Source organism: Cervus elaphus, chromosome 4 (genome assembly GCF_910594005.1).
Source record: "Cervus elaphus chromosome 4, mCerEla1.1, whole genome shotgun sequence".
NCBI lineage: Eukaryota > Metazoa > Chordata > Mammalia > Artiodactyla > Cervidae > Cervus > Cervus elaphus.
In genome coordinates, this window is record NC_057818.1 from 37,337,737 (window position 1) to 37,360,401 (window position 22,665).

The 22,665-nt window shown below is 31.0% G+C and overlaps 1 protein-coding gene across 7 annotated transcripts in view; it reads left to right on the forward strand.

Annotated features, from left to right (window-relative positions):
• The window catches only part of NFAT5 (nuclear factor of activated T cells 5), a 117,478-nt gene that overhangs the window by 58,316 nt on the left and 36,497 nt on the right, over window positions 1-22,665 (forward strand). For 5 of the 7 annotated variants that reach the window (XM_043898946.1, XM_043898947.1, XM_043898948.1 and 2 more), the window contains 5 exons: window positions 1,184-1,309; window positions 12,380-12,938; window positions 18,064-18,256; window positions 20,253-20,443; window positions 21,928-22,100. In XM_043898946.1, the coding sequence (XP_043754881.1) occupies window positions 1,184-1,309; window positions 12,380-12,938; window positions 18,064-18,256; window positions 20,253-20,443; window positions 21,928-22,100 (1,242 nt within the window). Of the gene's footprint in view, window positions 1-1,183; window positions 1,310-7,605; window positions 7,719-11,850; window positions 11,913-12,379; window positions 12,939-18,063; window positions 18,257-20,252; window positions 20,444-21,927; window positions 22,101-22,665 lie in introns of those variants that run through there. The other 2 variants (XM_043898952.1, XM_043898951.1) reach the window with 2 other exon arrangements.

Sequence of the window (22,665 nt, forward strand, 5' to 3'; positions counted from 1 at the left end):
GGTAATAGTTTTCAAAAGAAAATTTTGAGTTGATTCTTTATTGTGAACAAAGAACATTTAATACTACAACTTCTAATTTTAGCTTTCCTTCATGATATTCTTTCTTATCCCTATCTGCATGAAATTCAGGATACATATTTTAACTGGGAGGATCAAAGTATTTTTGAAATCAGTAAACAGTTAGCTAGCAATATTGTTTGCTACCAAGGATAAAATGTCTTCTAGTGCTCCTTTTATTTTTTTAATCACTTAGTACAAATAATAATCTTCCTTAACTGTTGAAATGTTGCTTTTCTTGGAATACTAGGCAAGTCCCTTAAACTCTGTGCCTTGATTCTTTAGAAAATGAACATAGGATTCTAATTGGTCTTCTGAAGTTTTTTCCAACATTGATTCTACTATCTTTAGAGGATATCTTGATTACTATTTCTGTCCAAAATGCATGTAATAATAATTATAAAATAATTTTTGAATAGTAGATATAAATTTTATTTTATGGACAATTATAATATTATAAAATATATTTAAAAGATACAGTATTCTTTAATCTGGGATACAAAAGTCATCATAGTCTAATAAAGGCATTTATGCTTTTTCATTTCAGAGAATTCTGTGCTTGTGCCTTTCTTGAGTTGGAGATACCTCAGAGTAAGAAGTAGTTCCTTGAGTCATAACATTCCTCTTTTTAGCTTCTTTAGGAGGGAAAAATTCAATGTGATAGCAAATTAAAATATTTGATGAAAGTGCTGGATGAAAGAGCAGGAGTAGACTAGTGGTCTGTTTGAAGAAGCCAATTTATAGCTGATATACACTAGTATGTGCCATCTTACATGTAAAGGATGATATATAATACTTATTTTTTTAATACAAAGAAAGGTGTTGGAGCATCTTGGGTTATTTGACATCTCTACTGTCTAGTTTTATATGGTTTAAAAATTTTAGTAACTTTTTCTGTATATCATCAGCATGAAAAGAAAAGCCAAGAAGAAAATGGGAGTCAGAATGAATGGAAAATTCTTTGTGTAGTTCACTAAAATTATAATAAAAGAAAAATGTTTGCTAATAATTTTTACAACAGTAATTACATGAAGTTTAGTGTGTGTGTGTATGAATAATATAACTCTTGTGAGTGGAAAGACATTAATTTTGTGCTCATAAAAATTTTTTGTCTTTCTCCCAACAGAATCTGTCTATGATCTTCTCCCAAAGGAGTTACAGTTACCTCCATCTAGAGAAACATCTGTAGCATCAATGAGTCAGACAAGTGGTGGTGAGGCAGGCTCGCCTCCTCCAGCTGTAGTTGCTGCTGGTATGCATTTCATTTTATTTTTTAAAGAAAACTAAAGCATTATCTGGTCAACATGAACAGTGCTGGCAAAATTCGTATTAAAGAGTGTGATTTGAGGGTTTGTTTCAGGAGGTTTTAAAATACATACTTTTAACATTAAAAATTTTCTATAAAATAGTCTTACACATGTATTATTTCTTAAAATTTCACATTGGCATATTTGTTAGTGCCATCTCCCAGAATGGATCTTATCTTCAACTATGGGAGTGAGTTTAAAGCTCTTTGGTTGACTGCACATAATAAAGTTATTAAATACCAAGCTGTGGATAGAAAATTACATTTGAGTCTATAAAACAGTTTTTTTTGAAAGTTTACTCAGAGGGGAAAATGTTTTATTTCGTGTAATCTGAAAAAGGACTCAAGCACTCAAGTTTTTTTTTGTTTGTAGCGTGTTACTATAACCTTTTCTCTACATTTAAAAACATGTGTGACCTTACACTTACTTTAAATTCAATCAAAAGTAATGGAAGATCTGAATGTAATGTTTATATAAAGATACTTTTTTTATATCAGTGAAAAAGTATGAAAAATAATGTTTGAAATTTATCAAGTTTATTTTTAATCAGCTCTCAAATCATACACTTTATAATTATATAAAATTGGTTCAAATTTTTACTGAATTAAAAGAAAAGATTGACAGATAAACTAATAAGAAAATGTCTTGATTATGATAAATAATAAGAATGCTTTCAATAATACTAGATTGCCCAACTGTAATTCTTTTTTTAGTTGGGTTTACAGATTACTAAGTGTGTTTGGTTTTTTTAAAAAAGTTAGAAAATTATATGTACATACTCTGAAGTTTTATCTGTCTCTTACTAATTAGAGGTTTCTTGCCCAATATGATACCTCTCATCTTTTAAAATGGTACTTAAAATCCATCAGAGGATTGTTTTCAGTAAATTCTTTTTGTTTCAAAGAGAACAGTGAAGTGGAAGGTTGTGGTTTAAGTGAGGATATTGGTACTCAAGTAGAACTTTGGGTATTTTTCTTATTTGTATTAACTTAAGTCCAGTCAATTTTGTGTACCAATATTTCCCCTGAACCATACAGTGCAATCTGCAGCCTTCCTGGTTGAGGGCAGGAAAACTTTAACCATGGCCAAGAAACATACCAGCCCTGCTCACTGTTCATGTGTTGCCAGACATTTTCTAACAGATTCTGTGGATTTAATTGTGAACTTTTTAGTAATTGAATTGTAAAGATGACCTGGTTTCATTTTATATGCACTGAATATTTTTTTCTGGAATTTAAGTATTTAGTTTTAAAATAGTATCAGATAATAAAATATTTTTAAAAAAATTTAAATGAAATATTTCACTTTAAATCCACAGGTAGAAATTGACTAACTGATTTCTTTTGTATCTTTTGAGATTTTTTTTTTAAAGCCATGTTGAATCTGTATAGAACTAAAAGTCTGTTTCTTCTGTGCTTTTTAACATCTGTTGACAGTAGATCCAGTTCCTTTTAAAAGCTGAAAAATGTTAGCTAGGTTTGGAAAAAGAACAACACTTCCTTTTAAATAATACCAAACTCAGTTTTAGAAGTTTTTATATATAAATATTGAAAGTTTTTTAATTTGAGTCACTGATGGAATGTTGGTTCTTCCTCCCTCTCTCCCTCCCTCCCTCCATAATCCTCTCCAGATAAATTAGAATGAAGGCTTTGAGTTGAAAAATCATGAAAGTAAGAATTAACTAAAGGAAGTATTCTGAAGTAATGAAATCTTTTATTAGATCAAGCAGTTATTGACATTGTAAGATTGTGAAAAGAGTAAGGAGATGACCTTGACAATTTTCATATATTCACACACAGAAAGTTTCTGTGATCTAAAACCCATTTGTAATTTTTTTTTTACGTATTTACTTTTAACCAACATAGACTTATTCTAGAATTCTAGTGTCTTATTGATAGAGCCTTCGTCATATAACATTATAGGTAAGAGAGTTTAAATTGCAGAATAATTATTGTAGGGAGTTCAGTTAGTATGTATATTTAGAGTTGCTTTTTTAAAATTTGGCATATTAATATCCTTAGTGACATAAATGTCAAAAAGAGTTTTGGAGTAAATTACCAGTTACTCAGTGTTTCCTGGCCAAAAGACTAGATATTTAGGGAAAGATACATTAATTTAGACTTTTGTGATTTTTTTTTTAATCTATAGCATTTGCTGTTTTAATATGAAATGCATAAAAATGATGACTCTTGATGTAGTTAATTCTTCAGAGTTTTGAAGGAGCTGGATTGGCTGCTATCAGGTATGAGGGCCTGGTGGGAACAGACTTCTAGTTCTGCCATAAAGGTTTGTGTTTCACAAATTCTGAATCAATTTAAATTTTAAAATTTAGAGACTGGGCATATAGATATTCATGTACATTTTAAATTATTTAATTATTAAAAATGTGTTTCTCAGATTCGCCAATCTATATTTTTTTACCTTTACTTATTACTGAAGGATTTGAGTAAACATGATGCTGCTAATCCATAATCCAGAATATTGGGTAAAAGAATGTCTCTTAAACCTCCTTTTCTGTCTCTACACTATACACACTTTTAATACTGTCATTTATAATATCTTCAGTCTTGTAAGACCCTGGATTGGCAGTAGGGGAAAGAGGGCTTCCTTCTTCACAATGTCTCCCCTCTCCAGAGGGCCAGCTGTCACAGTCTGAAGGTGTAGTTGAAAGTCAGCAGTCTGGAATTTGTATTTTAAATCATTTTTTAAAAACATCTGTTTTTATCCCACTAGAAAGTTTCTTAGTAGTTTGAGATTCAATATGTGAATGTATAAAAGTTTTAAAGTACAGACTTCCTGACGAATATTGTAGGTTTTTGGTAATTAAGATAGAGGCCATTTTTCTAACATAAAGTTATCTACATGAACTTATTATATTTTTTGGCAAAATAAAGAGTTGTTCAAGGAGTAGATAAAAAATGCAAGTTGTGAAAGGATTCTTTTTGTTATTTCTTTAATCCTATAGTGTAGGTTATAAGACACTAAAATATATTAGTAAGAATTACTAAGAACTAAAACAGTCACATTAGAATTTAGGGGTTTTAAAGAGATATGGCAGATATTTTTCTTAAATAACAGCTTTATTGAGATATTGTTGTAAACTGAAAGGTGAATTGATCTTGGTTATTCCATATGATCAATTCCTACTTTTCCTAGAAAACTGGACCACTTCTAAAAGTAAGTCAGTTTCAAACATGTTACCAAGTAGGTTTTAAAACTACCCCTCATTCTGTCTTTTAAAATTACATATAAAAATAAAATAAAATTACATATAAATACATACATTTATACATACAGAAATATGTGTATATGGACCTGTGTATAGATGTTTACTAACATCTGCATTATTAGAATGAAAAAAGCATCAGCAGTCTTGGACCGTAATGGTTAATTCAGAAACAATTACCAATTTGGGAGATTGTCCATGTTGTAAATTTTCATTGACAAAAAGTACACATGGCCTGTTAATGATTTATTCCCTAAATGTTTACCTTTTTTGTCCTCTTAATTTTTAGCAACTTTTATAAATATTGTGATTTATTCATTTTCTGATAGAATGAGCACATTTTTGTGTCACCCGAGTTTTAGAATAGCATTCTGAAACTGCACAGATTCTCAACCATTCATAGACAAAATACATATATCAAATAGACACAGTTTCTTTTTTCCCTGTGTTTTGTAGAATTTCACATTAGTAAGTTAATGTACAGAAGTAGGCTTACTTTTTTATGTTACCAATAAGATTGATAATAAGCAAAAGGTATTACCATAACTGTTTTATAATAATTAGTTATATAAATAATGGTAACCAAGTTATATGTAAAGACACTCCAGCTGTACTAGAGTGAGGGAGTTGATATGGGTAGGATACAACAAGAGATTTCACCTATTTCTGAGACAGTATTTTTCTTTTCATATTTGTGAAATACAATAAAATTAGCTTGAGCTTTGGAATCATAAAGAACTAATATGAATTGATTGCTGTCTTATCATTTCTATCATATAGACAGAATCTTGTGGAAATTCAGTAAATTTTTCATATTACCCCTGTAACTGGACAGTAATGACAACTTTCTTAAGGCTATTATGAAGATAGATACTTAATGTTGCTTGATGATTAATAATGTTTAGATGAACATTGACCTCCCTCCCACATGGATTTCTCCTTTCATTTGTTAGTAAGGTTTTTAAAAATAGACCTTATTTTTATAAAAATAAGTTTCTAAGCCTTGTTTTGCTTCTTTCTTTCCATTCTCACTCTGTTTTTTGCATTGTTTTGAAGTTTTGTGTATCAGACAACACATGGGCCATTGGATTTCCTCTCTGAGTTAGTCTTTAATGTTGATACTCTCTCACTGGGAACCTTTGTAAATAAAAAAAAAAAAACATGGATGGAGGATGATGAATCATAAGGATTCCGCAAATTTGATTCCGCAAATTTGACTGATTAAGTATTCTTCCTAGAATGCTCTTCCCACTTTTTAAAACATTAAATGATAAAGTTGGATGATCGATTATCAAAACTTTTTAGTAGAGCAATTTATTGCTTTTGGGTTTTGTCTAGATGTTTTATTTTATCTACAGTTGGATCTAATATACACTCTAATCCAGATCCAGTTGTAAAACCATTATGAATAATTAAATTAGAAGATTTTGATGATACTGATACAAAAACTATTTTCTTTTCCTTTTTTTGGTCACTTCTAAAAAAAGAAATGTAAAGACATTGGACTGGTGTTGGCAGGGGTGCCTTTATTTACTCTAAACTATTTTAAAATGTATTGTATGATAAAGCTTTGAAGTGACCTTCAAATAGCATCCCTCAGAACTGCTTTTTCTCTCCAGTCCTTAAGTTAATGTGGTGGTAATCTCTCTTTTTGTCTTCAAGTAAACATTACTTTTCAGGTAGAATAATTGCTGTCTATTTTTTTTAAACCTCGTTCTTCCTGGGGTCTTTGACAACAACAAATACAGTTGTCAGCTAGTATAGTTATTCCCTATTGTGTTTAAATTATTTGAGTGTGAGGATAATATCAATGACTGATGCTACCTAGTAGTATTTAAATCACTGGATGATAGAAGGCATCTTTCTCTTCCGAGAAGATTTAAAAAACAAATTGTATAATGTGTACTTAGTACCTGTTTTAACCCTGTGCTTATATACTTAGGGTTGAATAGGACAAAATACATGTTTTAAAAACATTGCTCTAAGTGTCAGGACACTTGCAAATGTAAGCATTTTATTTTTCAGTAAACATTATTTAATAAATATTCTGTGAATATATTTATTAATGGCACTCAGACAAGGTAAAAATAATTATTTTAGGAGAATTTAGATTGAAAGTGAGAGAGTAGTTATTATATAGTATTAGAATTCTGACTGGCAGTTTGATGAACTGGAGGAGAAAAGGGTGGTCTGTAGTAAACCAGTAACAAACCTTTCAGTTTCATCAGTAGAGCTAATTTTTTACAAAATAGAGCCACTGGGATCAAGCATTTTATGCACACTAGCATATCTAATTTAAAAGTGTAAATTAGAACTTCTCTGGCAGTTCAGTGGTAAGACACCAAGCTTCCAATGCAGAGACATGATTCGATCCCTAGTTTGGAACTAAGATTCCACATGCTGTGTGGCATGGGCAAAATTTTTTTAAAATTAAAAAAAAATTTTTTTTTAAGTGTACATTAGTAACTTTTGGGGGGAGGGGTATGAGGAAGTGTTTGGAAGCTGGCCTGAGAAATGAAAATACTCTTTTGCTATAAAATGCAGATTTTTTTTTTTTTTTTCTGCTCTTGTGTATTTGTCAGAACATAACATTTTCTGTTCTGAAATTTGGGTAAGGGAACAGTTTAAAAACACTTAGAGCATTCTGGCTTATGGATTAGATTGCATTAGTAAACAAAAGAGCAAATTGGTGAATATGAGTTAACAAACATTTTGAATAAGAAATTTCCCCATATGCATTTATTTGGGTGTTACTAATTTAAATTTTTTAAAGTTTGTTTTAAAACATTGCTTATTGTAACATATAAACTTATGTTGGGTGGGGAAAGTACAAATGAGAAATTGAAACTGTTTTAAACATGTAAATTAAATGATAGACACTACAATTTTGGGGTTTTGGTTTTTTTTTCTGTTTTGTTTTTATTTTTGTTTTTTGGTAAAGTAATCTGGATTGCTTATTTTATATGCTGGGATGCTAGTTGGTTTTTCTATTAATACACTTAACTTGCATTCTAGCTTCGCCATTCAGAGACAGGCATCGTGTGGTGGGTTGTGTGACAGTGTCTGTCAATAGTGAAGACAAATAGTGCCAGAGACACTTAACCCATCCAATCTCACCCAGGGTATAGGTCGGTCTCGTTTTCAGACTTCTTCATAAGTCTTTTTTTCTTTCTTTCTTTCTTCCTTCCTTCCTTTCTTTTTTTGTTTCTAAATAGTGAATTGATACTGATTGAAACTAAAGCTTTATGTAAAGTTTTAAACTTTACGTTAATATTTTAAGAAGAAGAAGAAGAAAAGTAGAAAACGAAGGTTGGCATGTAAGGTGTTGACAAAGCAGGTTTGCAGCCACTTTGTGTGTTCTAGATTTTTCAATCCCTTGGCAATATGAATGTTGGCCTTATAAAATTTTTTCTCTCAATATCTTTCTTCTTTGATCTGAAAATATGTTCTTATATCTGGTGACTTTTATCAGAGTACTTAGATTTTAAGTCATTGTTACCAGTAAGAAAAATGAAATACTTAAAAAAAGAATAACTTAGGCTGAACAGTAAGTGTTTCAGACCAGAAACGGTTTCCAGGTCACCTGTGTTGTTTTTTATTACTATTTTCTGAACAGTCTTGTTTACTCCTTCTCCGTTCCACTATTGGTTCACTTAGCACACTTGTAAATTTTTATGACTTTTTTTTTTTTTAAGGAAACTCAACTGATTTTGCACTGATGTTGAAAAGTTATAAAATATAAGTGCATATTTAAATACTAGGGACCACATTTTTTATCTTGGAAGCTTAGTTAAATGTCATTTCTGTTATATTTTTTAAAATCAGTGAAAGGTATTTGCTTCTTTTGAGGACTTTAAAGAATGTTTCTAATCTCATAGCTTTCTGTAAAAAGTTTAGTTAGGTCCACAAAGTATCATCTCTTTTTTATGGTTTTTAAAGCAGTAAAATGATGTGATAATTTAATTTCTTGTTTACAAATCTAGAACTAATAGTTCTTAATTTTAAAATGTAATTTAAGCAAACTGTGTAAAATATACATGGGTTTCTCTATGTAGTATCATTTAAAACTCCATTTTCATCTTTCCAAACAAATTAATAATACAGTTGACCCTTTAACGATGGAGGGTTGGAGTGGGTAGGGGTGCTGTCCCTTAGCACAGTCAAAAATCCATGTATTACTTCACAGTTGGCATTCTGTATCCTTGGCTCTTCATCCACAGATTTGAAATCTAAACTGTTCTTGCTATTATTTTATGCATTTATTTTAAATAAATATATTAAGAATTTGCTATATTTTTTAGTAAATTTATGTATTAATCTACAAGTATGTAGGGGCTTCCCAGGTGGCCCAGTGTTAAAGAATCCACCTGCTAATGCAGGAGATATGGGTTCGATCCCTGGGTTGGGAAGAGCTGCTGGAGGAGGAAATGGCAACCCACTCCAGTATTCTTGCCTGGGAAGTTGCATAGACAGAGACCCTGACAGGCTACAGTCCATAGGGTTGCAAAGAGTCGTACACGACTGAGCGTGCATGCACACAAGTAGGTCACTTGACTTATATATGAGTTTTAAGAAACAAGGTTCTTAGCACGTTTTTGTAGAAATAAGTTACCTCTAAACTCTTTTAAGTTACTTCCAAACTTTCCCTGTAGCAGATAATGTTGTTACAGTAAGATATAGTCTAAGCATTTTGAGTAGTAAATCTTTAAAAAAAAACCTGTTATGTGTCTATTATGAACACATCGGTACATTTATTTACCAGTTTAGTGTAACTCAGCATACATAGGAAATACTGACCTTCCCATAAATCAATTTAATTAAAAAGTAGAATTTTTACTACATGAAAGTCATAGTATGTTACGTGTCTGGGAAGTCTAAGATGAGACAGATGTTGTCTGTGCTTTCTAGGGGCCCATAGTTCTTATCTGTTATTTCACCACCTCACCTGGCATTATTAATGCACTTAGGTGATGTTTTCCTAACCAAAATGTAACATGCTTTTGTGAAGGGTTTTATACACCATATTCATCAGCATCAGAGGAACAATGATACTATTGTAAAGAGTTTTATAGTTCAAAAAATTGTCTTATATTCATTATGTTCTTAAAATAAGTAGAACTTTAGTAATTTAGGATCAAACTGAGGTAACCTTTAAAAAGTAATTTAAAAAAAAGATGCTTGCTACTGTCTTTTGACAGTTTATGTTTTCAGCTTTAATAGTTTTGTGCTCATAAGCTTTTTAATTTAATAAATATATCCAGGAAACTGCAGGTATAATATTCAAAATGTGTGTTAGATGTCCATGGAAAATATAGAGAATATTTTAACTTATGTAGGGTATGATATCACAGTTTGGCATACCTGTCCCAGAACAGATATTTATGTACAATTATATCAATTGGGTTTTATAACCATGATTTTTAAATAAGACTTGCTAGATTATATCTTGCATATTAAATTCATAAGTATCACATAACTTACTTTTGAGTTCTTGATTACATTTTACCTAACTTTCCGTCTTTCATGGACAGGAAATCCCTGAGATGTTCATATTCTGCATCCTCATGTGCATGGTACCTAGATTCAAAGAGTGGTTGGGAGAAAACGTCTTTGTAGAAATACAAGTTCACAGCATTCATGTTGCATGCTTTGTGTGATCCATTGCAAATACTGCATGCTGCATACTTGTATTTCTCTGAAAATGATGAACATAGACTCATACACATGTAGTTTCTTTTTTGCCAATAGTTGGAACAGATGGAGGAATGTTAGACATAATACCTTTTTTATCTTTTTTAAAATGAATTCTGTCATGTTTTTCAAAAAAATAAGGAAAAACCTTGTTATTTAAACCCAAAGTGGCTACAAATCAGCTCCTAAACTGTCACTGACATTAGTATCTAGAATTTTGTAGTTTTTACAAATCTTTTAAAATATTTATTTACTAAGAAAACATTGCATTAATGCATGATACAAAATTGATAAAATTTTTCTTTAAATTGGAATGCAGTTTAAAGTGACTGAATTTTTCCAATTTCAACTACTGCATTTGACAAGGATACAAACTGGAAAATGGAACTGGTATCATCTAATTGCATTAAGTGCCCTTAACTCATGGTAGTTGAGAAAAATCTCTCCATGTGGCATTATGTAGATTACATTATTTATGGCTAATATTAACAGTATTCTTCAGCCTTGACAACAGTGAAAAATTGTGGGTGAATTTAGTTCTTTCAATGATTTGAGTGTTTTGGTGCATTTTTTCAATTTAAAAATAGATCTTTGGCACTTGGCTTTTGATTATCTAAACATTGGCATGCTTACATTTCACTCTTTACAAAATTGATGTGGATGTTGCAATTCTAGTAACTGCACATCACAGTTTTAAATTTTATCATGCCACTTTAAAACAGTAGCATACATGCTATAGATAAAAATTAATTTCAATTTAAACATATTTTTAGTTGTCACATGTTGCCTATTTTCATTTTTGTATATGTTTATGATTATAAACCCTTCTGTATCTTATACAAGATAAAATTATATAGGACTGATAACTTTCAACTGTAACATTAGTGTGCTTCCATAGATTATGCTGTTAAAGGGTTTAGTAGTCGTATTTTTCAATGAACTGATCTGCCAGTGGCCACACATTTTGAAAAGATCTACTTTTGACTTTTTCGGTTAGGCATAGGCAAGGGAAGTGATTTTATGAAAAACCTTTTTATAAGAACTATTGATAGATCTGATTCTCTCCAGAGATTTTTTTTTTCTGTTCAACTCTTCTTCATTAGACTTCAGTCAATAAAATTTACTGTTTACTCACCTGAAGAAATTCCCTTAATAGTTAAAATCAAATAGACCTTTTAAAGAGAGAGTAAATGGACAGTGGTAACCAAGTGCTGAATGTATAATCAAGTACTTTACAAGAAAAATCCATCCATTAATAAGTCCTTCCTCTGTTTTTCATTCTGCCATAAAGGATGGATTTATTAGAGATCATGGTTTTGAACTGCCACTTCCAACTTCTGGAAACCCTCAGTAAACTTGCTTATCTTCTGTAGCCCACCCTGTTCCAAATCAAGCCTTTTTCATTTTTATTCTTCTAGATCTTAAAATAATCATAGTGACGGTACCAGTTCCATTTTGCCTCCAATTCAGTTGATTATATATTTTTTCTATTTATTTCTCATTTTATAATTGATATCTGGAATAATCAGCAGCTCTTTTCTCATTTATTTTCTCATATTTTTATTCCAGGATTTGCCTCTGAAGCAGGGAGTGTCTGCATTAAAAATGACCTGTAGTTCTCTGCTTCATAGGTTAGAAACTTATTTTAATATTTTGTGGCTAAGCACAGTCCCACTTTTCAAATTCTATAATGAATTATTTAATTGGCATTGAATGTGGACCACAAGCATATATTTCATATTGGGGTTTTTTTTTTTTATTTTAAATGATTAAAATTCAATAGAAATATCCAGCTGAGGCAATAAAAGCTTTATTCTTGCTTTACAGCTTAAAACATTAAAATTTTTTAATAAAAAAATAGATTTTTAAAAATCTATCAATTATAACAAGTTAAATAATGCTATTTTGGCATTTTTTTAAAATTGTGCTTTTTTAGGCCTTGTATTGCTTGAAGCATTTATATTCTAAAACTTAACCAAATTCCAACTATTCATTATGGGGAAAAACAATCAGTTTACAAATCACTTTTCAATGGGACTGCTAGCCAGCGTAGGTGAAAACATGTATAGTGTATTTACTCTTAAATTGTACACTGCAGATGCTTCTTCAGCTCCCTCCTCTTCCTCCATGGGCGGTGCTTGCAGCTCCTTTACCACCTCTTCCAGCCCTACCATTTATTCTACCTCAGTCACCGACAGCAAGGCTATGCAAGTCGAGAGCTGCTCCTCAGCCTTGGGGGTAAGTAACCGAGGGGTAAGTGAAAAGCAGTTAACCAGTAACACAGTTCAGCAGCATCCATCAACACCGAAGAGGCACACAGTCTTGTACATCTCACCACCACCTGAGGACTTGCTGGATAACAGTCGGATGTCCTGCCAGGATGAGGGGTGTGGATTGGAATCTGAGCAGAGCTGCAGTATGTGGATGGAGGATTCCCCCTCCAACTTCAGTAACATGAGCACCAGTTCCTACAATGATAACACTGAGGTACCTCGTAAATCACGAAAACGAAATCCAAAGCAGAGGCCGGGGGTCAAACGACGAGATTGTGAAGAATCTAATATGGATATATTTGATGCCGACAGTGCCAAAGCACCTCACTATGTGCTTTCTCAGCTTACCACGGACAACAAAGGCAACTCAAAAGCAGGAAATGGGTTGGTATTCACATTTTTTTTAAAGTTCTCTCACCATTATGCAAAACAAAAAAATAAGTCATTCCTCATTTTTCTTAATTGCTCAGCTCAAGTTTGCATCTAAAGCAAAGATACTAATTTTATCATTGATATCACAGAAAATTTTAACTTAAAATGATCAGGTTTCACAAGAGAAGATAATAAAATACCAGCAGATTTTGCCAGTAGGTATCTTAGTAAGGGTATGATTAAGTAGTAGAAAATGAAAATAATCTGTTTAAGAAATAACTTAAATTTCAGATGAATTTATACTTTAAAAGATTTTTAAAATATTTTTACTCATTGAGATAGCTAGTAAAGTAATGGCTGTAGCTAAAACAGACTTTTACAGAGGGCTAATTTGTTTTCTCTTTCACATTGTCTCCCCCCATATGATTCAGTTTATTTCCATTTTTGTGAAGACCTTATTTTCCTTTTATTTGATGAAAACAAAAAACTAAATTGATAGTTTGAGTCTTGATTTAGACTCATGTATTTATTTTAAGCTTTTTGTTTAATATATTTTGCAAGTTTAGGATTTCTTTAAAAATAAATATATCACTTTTTTTTCTGTGATTCTGGGTTATGTATAAAGGGTAATAGAACAGAATCATGGTACCTATTTTGAGTTTTCATTCATTTCTGCCAGTTTACAACACATACTAAATATATTTCAGTAGCTATATTATAGAACGTTCACTTCTAAAATACAGAATACCATGACTTAACTTTCTAATTCCTTTGATACTTTCATTGTAACATTTAGGTGCTAGACTTCTGATTACATTTTCCTACAGTATATTCAGCGTAGTTTGATAAAGTTTAACTTACTGGATCTTGAGAGATTACTTTTTTTGAATGGTCCTGTAGTTGACCAGGATCTCCTACAATTTTAGGTTGTCACAGAATATGATGGAGATGCTTTTGATTGGTTCATTATTTGGTTACATCATTGGTGGATTTTTAGTTAAAAATCTGATTGAGAGTTACAGAGAATATCTTTATTGTTTCTTAAACTTGTCCTTAAATATTTTCTCAGTATATTTTAAAAGTAATATCTACCGTTTAAGCAAAGATTATTCTATACTACTCTCTTCTCTACTCTCATCTAAAGCTCCTTTGGGGTGATGAAGTTAAATAAAAAATGCCCATTATTCCTTTGGGGTGATATAGTTAATCAAAAATGCCTGTTACTCCTTTGGGGTGATATAGTTAAATAAAAATGCCCATTTAAATATTTTTCATTTTTAGAAAGTCCAAGTTAGGAAATTATCTAAAAGATATTTATATACCCTTTCCAAAAGTATTGCTGTTAGCAGAGTCAACAATTGTAGGACATTTTGTAGAACTGTTACCTGTAGAATAATGCTCTGAAACATAGTAGCATAGATATAAAAGGTTCATATGTATCTGTCATTAAATACAGGTATGTGTTTATTTGGACTTCTGTGGAGAAAGTGTTTTTTTTTTTTTTTTTAAGTTCCATAAGAGAGATTTTCATTTTTATACTGAAATAAATGTTAAAGTTCTGATGAAGAACAAATAAAATTTTGACTTAACAGTTAGTCAACACACATGATTTGCAGTTGCTGTTAAAAAGATATCTTGACATACATCTTTTCTGCTTCTGCTTTTGTATGATAGATATATCTTAGAAATGATTTGAGGTTACCCAGGGAAAGTATAATAACATTTGTCAAGACAAAATCTCTCATGAAATAATTCATGGAACAGAAACTCATCAAGCAGCAGAAGAAATGTCCAGCTTCTTAGGTAATGGAAAAACATTTGACACTAGCCTATGAAAATGATGGAAGAAATTTAAACTTTGAATTTATAAGAACTCTATTGAGGAAAGGATAAAACCATATGTAAATATAAAAAAAATAGGTCTTTGGAAACAATTGTTAAGAGGATCTCAAAAACAAGTTCATAGATGTTAGAAAAGGAAATTTTGCCATAAAATTTCAATTTATACAAAGCTACATTATAGAAAATACACTCTCAAATATTTTGGTACAGCAGTTTTTATTTATCTTCAAGATGGAAATAGCATTTTGTATAATTAAAATGTTAAAGAATTTGCTAAGAAAACAAAACAATTTTTAAAAAACTACTCAGTTATTTAAGCATTCCATATTTTTCTTAAATTCTTCACCTAAATATCCTAAGAATCAGTAGCCCTGAGAATCAGTGTCTCTTCTAGATATTCCTAGAAATTAAGATATGATATATGTGAAACTGTTTTAGGCATTTTGTAGTAAAAATTATTTTTGTGACAGGCAACCAGAAGGATGTGTAGCACAAAGGAATTAAAGTGTCATTTTAAGGCTCTGAATAGAATATGGCAAGATGGTAGATTTTCTTTTTAGATAGTCAATTTAAAAGTAAAATCCCATACAAATGGCTGCTATTTTCTTATTTTTTCCTTAAGCCATAATGCATTAAAAATTAGTAATTTGAATGAATACTTTTCTAATAAGTAGTTGATGTTCTATTTTACACAGCTTGAGATCTAAATATGTGTGCATTCCATTTTTACATTTAAACCTAGAGAATAAAGTTAGTTTTAAGGGCTTTTAAAAGTATCATTTCAGAAACTGATTACATGTGTTGTTCTTTAAACCATAATGTGTATACTTCATTAACTTAATAGTTTTCATCCCAAATGAAATGTTTTTATTGAAATAATCAAGCTTAGTATCTTATTTATTCTCATTAATATTGCTTTGGCTAGCATAAGTGAATACAAAAGCCATATCTTGCCAAATTAATGATGTGCTACAGTTTTCTTATATTTCAGACTAAAGTCTTCCTTTTTTCATTGTAAGGTTAATAGATATTAGTTACAAACATTTGAAAAATGGGGAAAAATAGAAGACAAGAAATAATCTACAATCTAGTAAATCGATACAACTAATACTAGAATTTTGTTGTATTTTCTTTTAGTCCCTTTCAGTGCATATTTTGGGATGTTTTTATATGGTTTGAGTGAATATTTTTGCTTTAATTTTTAAATTAAAAAAGTTTTTTTGACCACATTGTGCAGCATATGGGATCTTTGTTCCTCAACCAGGGATCAAACCCCGACTCCCTGCACTGGGAGCAGTTTTAACCACTGGACTTCCAGAGGAGTCCCTGCTTTGATTTTTCAAATGATTAAAAAACAGTATCACTATAGAATTTCATATGCAAAATACTGTATTCACTGCAAAGATTTGAGTTTCTACCCAGAATGATGAAAAAATAGAATTTATTGCCCTTTGTTTTGACTTTGTTTTTTGTTGTTGTTGTTGTTGTTTTTGTTTTGACTTTGACTCCATACTTTGGTTCATAGAATTTTTTCTTCCAAGGCCTTTTAAATTTCTTATACAGGTAATCTTTGACTTAATTATGTCAGACTTCATCAACAAGTTTGCCTTCATCAGCAAATACTTTTTCAGCATCTTTTGTTTTGGGAATTGTGCAAGGTTTAAGGAATATGAAGATAATTGAGCAATGTATTTCCCCCTCAGAACCCTTTTTCTCAGTCAGTCTGATTTCATTCCTTTGCATCCCTTCTTCCCTCCATTCTTCTGTCCCTTTCCTAGCCATGCGTTCACCCCAGTCCCAAATTCCGTTTAGAATGTAGCCTTTCCCTCTTTATTATTGACTACTGAGGCAACAATTTGATTAGAAATGGAGAGGTAGGGACTTCCCTGACAGTCCAGTGGTTAAGACTTCACCTTCCAATGCAGACGATACAGATTTGATCCCTGGTCAGGGAACTAAGATCCCACATGCCTCAAGGCCAAAAAAATAAAAACCCAAAATATAAAACAGAAGCAATATTGTAATAAATTCAATAGAGTTTTAAAATAGTCCACATATTAGAAAAAAAAACTTTATTTAAAAAAAAGAAAGAAAATGGAGAGAGGTAAACATTGGAGCTAGGTTTTAGGCTACTTAGCCACCTATATTTGAAGTCATAATATTTCTCCTGGGACCTGTTTGCTTTTGGACAGCATTTTAGCCACAGTCACCTCTTGGATCCTGTATCTTCAATATGAGTGTAAACTTTAGGACTGGGAAAATCATGCCAAAAGCATTATAGGCCCTGACTCTGTTTTTAAATATAGATAAATTTTAAACTAATAGTATTGTTTCCTATTTATTTTTATCCCATATTTACAGTACTTCAGAGTAAATGTTTTGACCTGAAGTCCTAACCACCACTTGAAATATTTCTTCAAACATACATTCTGCATAGCAAATGCATGATACATCAGTAAACACTGGAAACCCAACTTAAATAAGTTAAATTGACTATCTGTAAAGCCCAGATTATACATTTTTTATATGCTAAAGGCTTTATTTACTTAATCACAAATGAAAATACTCTGAAAAATTAAAATTCTGGGAAAAATTGTTTAGAATAAAGCTAATTTCCAAATAAAAATGAAATCACTTTTTTTTTAGTATAACTTTCTCAGTTGATATACTGAGGAAGATATCCAAAAGAATATGCACCTGTACCTTTGGGTTTTTTATAAGGCCTTTTTATGTTTTTTTGTTTTTCTTTTTGCTACCCCTACTTTTGCATTGCAAGACCTATTAGAAGATAATGATAATCTTGTAACTTTATGTAACATTCACACATATATGTAATTTTTAAACTTTATTTTGACTGAAGTACAGTGTGAAAGGTTACAGTGACATTAGCTATTCTCTTTCCTGTTATGCTTGGTTTATTGGATTCAGTCTTCCTTCCTCTTGCCACGCATATGCATTCTTTGTCTTCCCTATCCAACTTTATTACACAATTCAATTTTCAGTTTTTTTAATTGAAGTGTTGCTTTATAATGTTGTGCCCATCTCTGCTGTGCAGCAAAGTGACTCAGTGTGTGTATATATATATATGTACAAACACACATTCTTTTTAATTACAAAGTTTTAAAAGATACTTTGCTTATGGAATGTATCATTCCTTAGGCTGTATTTATTTTGTCAGTAAGGTAATTAGTTGTTTTTAATGTTTTTGCCTGTTCTCTTTCTTCCTTTATCTTGGATGACTTTTGTAGAAAAACTCTTTTTGATACTTTTTCCACTTTGTGCTTTGGTTTCTCAGAACATTGGAAAACCAAAAAGGAACTGGAGTAAAGAAGAGCCCTATGTTATGTGGACAGTATCCTGTTAAAAGTGAGGGAAAGGAGCTGAAGATAGTTGTACAACCTGAGACCCAGCACAGAGCTCGGTACCTGACTGAGGGTAGTCGTGGCTCAGTAAAGGACAGAACACAGCAAGGCTTTCCTACAGTGAAGGTACTTATTTTATTTAGCAGTAAATGAAGAATTTTATCCACTTTTATTTATTATTTTGTTTTTAATCAATAAAAGCTGTCTAAAATAAAGCTAATCACTGTATATATTAGAAATTAAAGTAAAAGTCTGACTGAATCACAAGCCAAATATTGTTACTCAGATGTCATTTGAATTTTAGTTAAATGGAAACAGAATATGTTCTAACAAGTAAAATATATGGCAATCATGAACTGTCTTCCCTTTATGTTTGACATTGGTAGCAACTCTTTTACATTCCTTCCAAACCTATATTTTAAAAATGTTTTAAAGTGAATCCACAGAAATATTGTAGAAATTATTGTGGACTTGGAAAATAAGGTTTTTGAGATGTCGAAAGCAATCAGGTCTACTCAACTCTGAAAAGAGTTGGTTGATAGGTAACTGAAGTCTTCAGTTTAGGAAACAGGATACCAATTGAGTCTTTAGCATTTCAGAACTTAGACTAAAAAGAAAAAGAGGGAGCAGTTAAATTTCAGCACCTGGCCTACCTTTTTATAAAGACTTTTTCTCTTTGAAGACAAACCAAAATAAAAGTGGAGTAGGGGATATTTAACAAGCCCTTGCAAAATACTAAACAGGGAGGAATTTTGGCTAGTCACAGGGTAGATTCTTGTAAATACAGCTTGTGTAAATGTTTTAGTTGAACATCATTTCATTGAACTGCCTTTCTTTTTATACTTGAAAGAAATAATGGCAGAAACTTGAAATCAAGAAACTTACTCATGACCATTATAAGGTTGGTTAATAGTTACATGTACAATATCATTTCTACCCCTCTACTGCTCATCACACCAATCCTTCTTTAGTCCCCCAAACTTAGGACAAGTAACAGGCAAGTGAGACATTTAAGTTATGCTTTGTGTAAATATTTGTTTAACCAGACATTTTGATAGTTTTAATTTTCTAACCTAATTGCTCTGGCTTTAATTAAGTTTTGTCTAAGTACTTGTCTATAGAAGTATTGTTAGATTAATTGCCTGTAATAGGGGATGAATTGCCTGATCTTAAAAGTTTATTTATTCACTCATTCAACAGATATGGTACCCTTCTATGTGCCAGACACTGTTCTTTCGTACTGCTGACTAACAGTTTGGGTAGACTGCTTATTTGCCTGCTTATTTGACTCATTATGATACCATAGATACTAAGATATAGCTATTTTTGAATAAAAAACATTTATGAGTTATTTTTAAGCACTTTGATGTGCATTGTACACGTTATTGTGTGATTTTCTATGTTCTATATTAGCAGCTTCAATGTTTAACTATAAACCTTATCAAGAACCCAATTTATTTGTTCGTCAGCATACAAGCTGTAATTTAATTTATGAAGGCTTGTTAGAGACCTGTAAATGACCCATAGGTCCTGGTTTGAACCAGCAGTTTTTCAGATCATAGTGTTCTGGCCCATGATTTTATGATGTTGCATATATGCATCTAGTCTATGAAAATGAGCCCCATTCCCCTATTATTTATATAGCTGAAGGTCAAATGCTTTCCTACCCAATAACTTTCACAGAGTAAAAATTTAGTAGATGTACTCTTACTTGATGATGATGCCACTAACACAGTTCAGTGAATTTTCCGTTAGTGGTGGTGGTAAATCCTGAGTAACCTACATACTTTGGCAGTCCATAAATTTATAAATACCTCAAAGGATTGTGTATTCATTCTCATCTGGTTGTAAAAATTAATTACAGATGATAATTTTTCATTATACATCTAAAATTTTAATTAATGTGATTGTTGCAGAACTAAAACTTAAAGTTTTCTTCAAAAATTTAGCTAATTCTCCTTTATGAAAACATTTTTCCTCTGTTTTTCTGGAAGACTTATTTCTTTATTGTAATCCAGTTATAAATATAATAATATAAGACTTGACCTTAAATGTTTGATTTTTACAGTTTGATTATTTGAAATGCTAATTAGTGTTTATGCTCCATGTTATCTCATTCCAGCTGGAAGGCCATAATGAGCCAGTGGTGTTGCAGGTGTTTGTTGGCAATGACTCTGGTCGAGTGAAACCACATGGATTTTATCAGGCCTGCAGGGTAACTGGGCGAAATACAACTCCCTGCAAAGAAGTGGATATCGAAGGCACTACTGTTATAGAAGTTGGCCTTGATCCAAGCAACAATATGACACTGGCGTGAGTACTTACTAAAAATTTTTTTGTTAGTTCATTACACTTTTGCAATAGGAGGAAAAGTTTTTAGTTTCTAATGTAAATGTAAAAGATTTTGAGTTTTAAGCATTACAAATAAAAAGAATAGATTATGGCAGAATTGTAATGGGGGAAATGAATTCTTGCCCTTTGCTAGAGAATTCCCATAATGAAAGGCAAGGATATAAAAGCAAGGTGGAATGCTGGCCTTTTGGAAAATAATATAGACTTATATGTTGGTTTTATACTATTAACATTAAAAACTAAAATTACAACCAATTTGATTTACTTTCCTAAATTCCACTTTTGTAGTGTTTGCAGTAGAAACTGACAGACATCATTCATGGTATCTTTAACCAGTCTTGGAATGAAAAAGCATATTGTTAGTCTAAATTTACCTTCTATTTCTGTTTTCCTGTGTTAAAAAAAAATTATGTCCCGGGATTACCTATTTTTCATGTTATGCATTTTCATTTCCTGAAATATATTACAAGTGTTAAGGATTTAAATTAAATTTCTTTTTTCCTTAACCCTTTTGTTGAGTACCTTTAATCTGAAAGATAAACTTAACAGCAGCAAGTATTGATATGGGATAGACATTTTTGTAATTATTTGTATTGGATAGCTGAAGACTTTTCTTTACTTGGTGTTTTTTTTGTTTGTTTGTTTTTTTAAGCTATTTTTAATAAGAAAGAGGGAAATAATAAGTTGGAAAAGAGATATTTTGAAACATATTTAATAAAGGTTTTTTTTTAACTTTTGAAATTATAAAAGTAAATGTATATGGTGGAAGATAGAGTTACTAATTATAAAAATAGTACTTATTCCTTATAAGTTGAAAACAGAATAAATTTTTTAAATTAGTAAAAATTAGTAGTAATAGAAAGCTAAAAACACACTCCTCAAATGCCAACTTCCAACTTAATAGAACTAATTACTATTTTGACATTTATTTTTCCATCCTTTTTTCTGATAAAATGAGATGATACTGTACTCACTGCTCTGTAACCTACTCTTCACTTACTATGAACATTTTCCCATATGAACATTACATATTATTTAAAGCATGCATCTTAATGGCTGTACAGTGTTCCATTTTGGAGGGAGACAGTTGCTAGTTTTTTCCCAAGTAAAATCTGTCCCTTATTTTAGTATCTGAATTAGGTACAAAAAGGAAGAGGATAAATTTAATTTTTTAAAGCAAAAGTATCTCTTGTAAACCATAACTTATGTTCAGATTTTGAAATAGTGATTTCTATACTGTTTTTCCCATTATTATTATAAACAAAAAGTTGACCAGAGAAGTTATGAATATTTAGAATTTACACTTCTCTATTTTTTAAAATTTGGAACCATATAATTATATTACATATTCAAAAATAAATAAAGAAGCAAATTATTCTTAAAAAGAAAATGTTTAAGAATATATTACTATTTATATATCAATTAATATATTTTTTCTGTATTAGGGTTGACTGCGTAGGGATATTGAAATTGAGGAATGCTGATGTTGAAGCCAGAATAGGAATTGCTGGTTCCAAGAAAAAGAGCACTCGTGCCAGATTGGTTTTTCGAGTTAATATCACAAGGAAAGATGGCTCCACTTTGACACTGCAAACACCCTCTTCTCCAATTTTATGTAGTAAGTAAGAAAATATGAAGATATTAAATATATAGAGGTGTTTTTTTTCCATTTTCTGTTTATCATTCAGATATCTCTAGATTTCAGTTGTATTACATACTTAAGCTTATGGTTATGCAAACTTTGCAACATTTTAAAAGCTGTAGTCAAGTTTTCTAGACTAAACTAAAGGTGGGTAATTTCTAATAAGATTCAGAAGTTATATAGCATTTTTTAGTTTCCTGTTAAACTTATACTGATTTAAAAAGTAATTTGAATAGTTTGCCTAAGAAAATTACAAATCCGAAGGATTTTCACAGCATCTTCATTTTGTGGTAAATTGGTGTGATCCTAAGTGTTTTGTGTTAGAACGTAAGGAAACAGAAAGCTAAGCAGAACTTTGTAAATATATAGCAGTGAGAGTTCAGATTACAAATTAAAGTGCTGTAGTATAATGGGAAATTAAATTCTTGCTTTGCTGACCTTGGCATAGAAAATAAATGATGTATATATGTGTGTATTTAAATTCAGTCGTGTTATCAATGTGCCTTACCATATAGTCTGGTTTCCCTGTAATGAGTATTAG